Source organism: Triticum dicoccoides, chromosome 2A (genome assembly GCF_002162155.2).
Source record: "Triticum dicoccoides isolate Atlit2015 ecotype Zavitan chromosome 2A, WEW_v2.0, whole genome shotgun sequence".
Lineage (NCBI taxonomy): Eukaryota > Viridiplantae > Streptophyta > Magnoliopsida > Poales > Poaceae > Triticum > Triticum dicoccoides.
The window spans coordinates 165,510,141-165,513,884 of record NC_041382.1 but is presented as its reverse complement, the minus strand read 5'-3'; the positions used below and the strand labels follow the sequence as shown (position 1 = coordinate 165,513,884).

The 3,744-nt window shown below is 53.8% G+C and overlaps 1 protein-coding gene across 2 annotated transcripts; it reads right to left on the bottom strand.

The window, feature by feature from the left end:
• Positions 1-1,257: 1,257 nt before the first annotated feature.
• LOC119354007 lies at positions 1,258-3,445 on the bottom strand. 2 transcript variants are annotated; one of them, XM_037620715.1, is made up of 2 exons: positions 3,269-3,445; positions 1,258-2,865 (listed from the first exon to the last, which is right to left on the bottom strand). In XM_037620715.1, exon 2 carries the CDS (start codon positions 2,826-2,828, stop codon positions 1,503-1,505), a length of 1,326 nt encoding a protein of 441 aa, XP_037476612.1. In that variant the 5' UTR covers positions 2,829-2,865; positions 3,269-3,445; the 3' UTR covers positions 1,258-1,502. The 2 variants fall into 2 exon arrangements, with proteins under 2 accessions (XP_037476612.1, XP_037476613.1); XM_037620716.1 differs by lacking the exon at positions 3,269-3,445 and adding an exon at positions 3,014-3,262.
• Positions 3,446-3,744: the final 299 nt, after the last annotated feature.

Genomic DNA, 3,744 nt, shown 5'->3' with positions numbered 1-3,744 from the left:
AATTCTAGATGACAGTCTAAATACTAGAGCTATCTACATGCTTCTCTGGGTAACCACCAAGTCCAGATCTCTTCGGGACTCAAGTACAAAAAAAATTCTTCTGGCTAATTCTAGATGACAGTCTAAATACTAGAGCTATCTACATGCTTCTCTGGGTAACCACCAAGTCCAAATCTCTTCAGGACTCAAGCACAAAAATTTCTTCTGGCTAATTCTAGATGACAGTCTAAATACTAGAGCTATCTACATGCTTCTCTGGGTAACCACCAAGTCCAAATCTCTTCAGGACTCAAGCACAAAATTTTCTTCTAGCTAATTCTAGATGACAGGCTAAATACTAGAGCTATGTACATGCTTCTCATGGGTAACCACCAACTCCAGATCTCTTCAGGACTCAAGCACAAAATTTTCTTCTGGCTAATTCTAGATGACATGCTAAATACTAGAGCTATGTTAAAAAACGAAGGGGTTTTATCAAAAAAGGAAGAGGAAGATCTTGGGTTGCTTAAGACAAGTACTATGTTGCTTGTTGTCAAGCTTGGATAAGAGATCACATGTAATCTTGTTATGGCTGTTTTATTCCTAGAGCTGGAATTGGTTAATTTTTAACCGGTCCAATGATTGTTTTCCTTTCTTCTCTTTCTTTCCCCTCCTATTGTAACTTACTCATACTTTTATAGTTTTATATATACCTTCAAGAAAAGCTTTTACATAAATTAGTAGGAACATCGGAATCAAACAGATCTGATGTTTTCTTGCCTCGGCAAACTAGGCACCGCAAAATTGCTGGCGAGGTCCATGGTAGCATATTAAGATGGAATCTCCTTGGTGGACACTACAACTACAAAACCAGAAACTAGGAAGTAGGGAGAAGAAGATGAGCTGGATTGAAAGGGAAAGAGATGACATGATGATGGCTACACAAGGTTCCCGATGCGCTTCAACTTTCCACATCCACAAGCCATCAGGCAGGGTGTTTACACACATCTTCCCGACAAGATCAGCATCCCTGTCGATCGTCCTAACCCTTGAGCATGATCTGCAGAATCATCAAATACCATCTACAATTGGAAACATCAAACATGGAGCTGGCCACTACTCTGTTGCTGTCTCACGCCGCTCTGGTTGATACTACCTATGAAATTCCTGCAAATTTTAGTGCGTTTCAAGCGGGACCTAAGAAGATTGCAGACATAGCAACTCACATTCAGATGTCTATACTCTCCTTTTTTGCGAATTAAAAGTAATTCAGATGTGTATACTCAAGCAAAAGAAGCCAAGCATTTCTCATTAGAGTAGCGATACATTAAAAGTAAGACATACAGGGCAGCTAATTTCCGCATGTGTCTTGGGATCTGACGAAGCCTAAGTAAAACAACAGCATGAGAAAAGTGTTATTCCTCTGCGCTACCAAGTTTTCAGCTGAGACGGATGGCTGCAAATGCCATCTTCTAGTCCGGGGTCCGTCCGGCGGCACTACTCCGGCTTCCTTCCTCCTAGAACTAGAAGAAGGCTCGGCTTCCGTAGAACACCTTGGGAGATTTCTCCTGCGCAGCCCCGGCCGTCGGTTTCTTCGTCGCCGCGCTCGAGTCGGTGCCGCTGGAATCCGTGGGCGAGGCGGCGGCGGGGCCGCTCCCGCTCTTGTCGCTGCCATTGTCCATGTCCAGCGGGAGCTTCATCTTGGCCAGCGACTCCGTGAACTGCTGCATGCTCTTCATGTACATGTCCATGATCTCCTTCTGGTTCACCTGCACCTCCTCCGCGAAGTTGAAGCTCATCGCCGGCGGCGGCTTGTCCACCGCGTTCTCAGACACGGTGCTGGGCGAGTTCACCGCCGGGCTCTCCTGAACGGTGGGAGACGAATCGACCTCCGCCGCGTCCGAGGCCTTCTCCTTCTGGCCTGCTGATGAGAGGGCGTTTCCTGACGGCTCGGACGGGTTGGACTGCGGGGTGGCCGGGACGGCCGCGGCCGGGGACTCCGTGGTGGACACGCTGCTGGCTGCCGTCTCGCTCCGGAAGGCGCCGGCCGAGTCGGCGGTGCTGTAGTCCGTGGAGAAGCTCTGCACGACGCGCACGCCAGCGTCGTGGGACTCGGTGGCGGCGCCATCCACGTCCTCCGAGGTCAGGAGGCTCTCGGAGCTCTGCGTTTCCATGGCCGTGCACGGCAGCCCAACATATTCCGAGAGCATAATCTGGTTTTCCTCCACAAGATTCATGTCAGGGAACTCCATGTTCTCGTAGTCCTTCCCTGCGCCAGCGCCGGCTCCGCCGCCGGCGTTCTCGCACTCATCCGGATCGGCCAGCGCAGGCTTGGGCGTGGGCGAGACGGGAATGACATCGGGCACGACCCCGATGTACGAGAGCTCGAGCTCCAAGAACCCGGCCGGGGAGTGGAAGAGGTCGTTGGTGGAGAGCGGGAACTCGCGCGCGAGCGTGCCACCCTCGGCGGCGACGACGTCCGGGAGCGGCACGAGCGCGAAGCCCAGCAGCTGGTCCTGCAGGTAGTTCTTGACCCGGCTGAGCATCCAGACCTCGCAGCGGAGCGCGGCGTCGACGTCCCCCGCGCGCACGCCGACGCGCACGGACTGGTCAAACACCGGGTTGCGGCCGCCGCCATTGATGACCTGCGTGGACGCCGCCGGCGCGCCCTCCCCCGGCAGCGAGAGGCGCGCGTACACGTCCTGCTTGTGGTAGATGCAGATGTTCTGGATGTCCCGCGCGCTCCGCACGTGCACGTCCACGTACCCGATCAGCTCCCCGCCCCCGTTCGTGGAGGCGGCCGGCGCAGAAACCGCCTCCATCTGCTGCTGCTGCTGCTGCGACTCCATGATGAAGAAAGCACCTCCGCCGCTAGCTCCTCCGCAACTGCAACCAAGAAACAAGCACGAATCAAACGAAATCCATACAAGATTAGCGTTAATTCCCCAGCACACAGGTGGGAGAGCAGCTGGATGGTCAAAATCCAAGATTAGGTGCGCAAGCCGGAGATAAGGAACCGTCGGCGGACGCTTACCACTGTACAGCGAACCAAACCGGAACCGCACACCAGCCAGCCAACTCGATTCAACTCAACTCAACTACTCAAACATCAACCGGAGATAAAGAACTCCTCAACAAATTTCCATGCCAGGGAGAAGTCGATCGATGCATAGGTAGGTCCCCGTCCCAACCAAGGGAAAGCGCAAGCAAGAGCTCAAATCCCACGGAAAACAAGGAAGCAAACAAGAGGGGGGGACGTCCCTCAGACTCAGACTCAGAGCGTGCTTACCCAGCGTGTGTCTCGTCTGTCCCGGCGGAGAAGAAGCAGCAGCGCCACTGGAATCAGGCGGGGTCGGGAGAGAGGGCGAGGGCCGGGACGGGACGGGAGGGGCTCGAGGACGGATATAACGCCAAAGTCCAAAGGGAATTAGGGCAGTAGCACGGGATTTTTTTATAGCCCCCTCCCCGCCCTCTGCCTTTCTTTTCTACACCCTTTACCTAACTGCGCTCGCTTTTATTGCCTTGTTCGGCCTTAGCCGCCAGCCAGCCAGCCTCCACAGACAGTCCACAGCACAGCAGCCTAATCTACTCCTACAGGCAGGATGATTGATAATCTAACCGGTGATATTATTGGCACGCTTAGCCGTAGATTATTCAGATCACGCAGTGGTAGTGTTCAAAAGCGGGCGGTGCCGCGGCCGCACACTTAGCCGTCAGGAGACTGCGCACGTTCCGGAGGCGTAGAAAATGGGGTGCCGCCGTAGC

Bases quoted from the DNA above. Each gene is read 5' to 3' on its own strand.
- LOC119354007 (XM_037620715.1), bottom strand. From the start codon at position 2,828: ATGGAGTCGCAGCAGCAGCAGCAGCAGATGGAGGCGGTTTCTGCGCCG.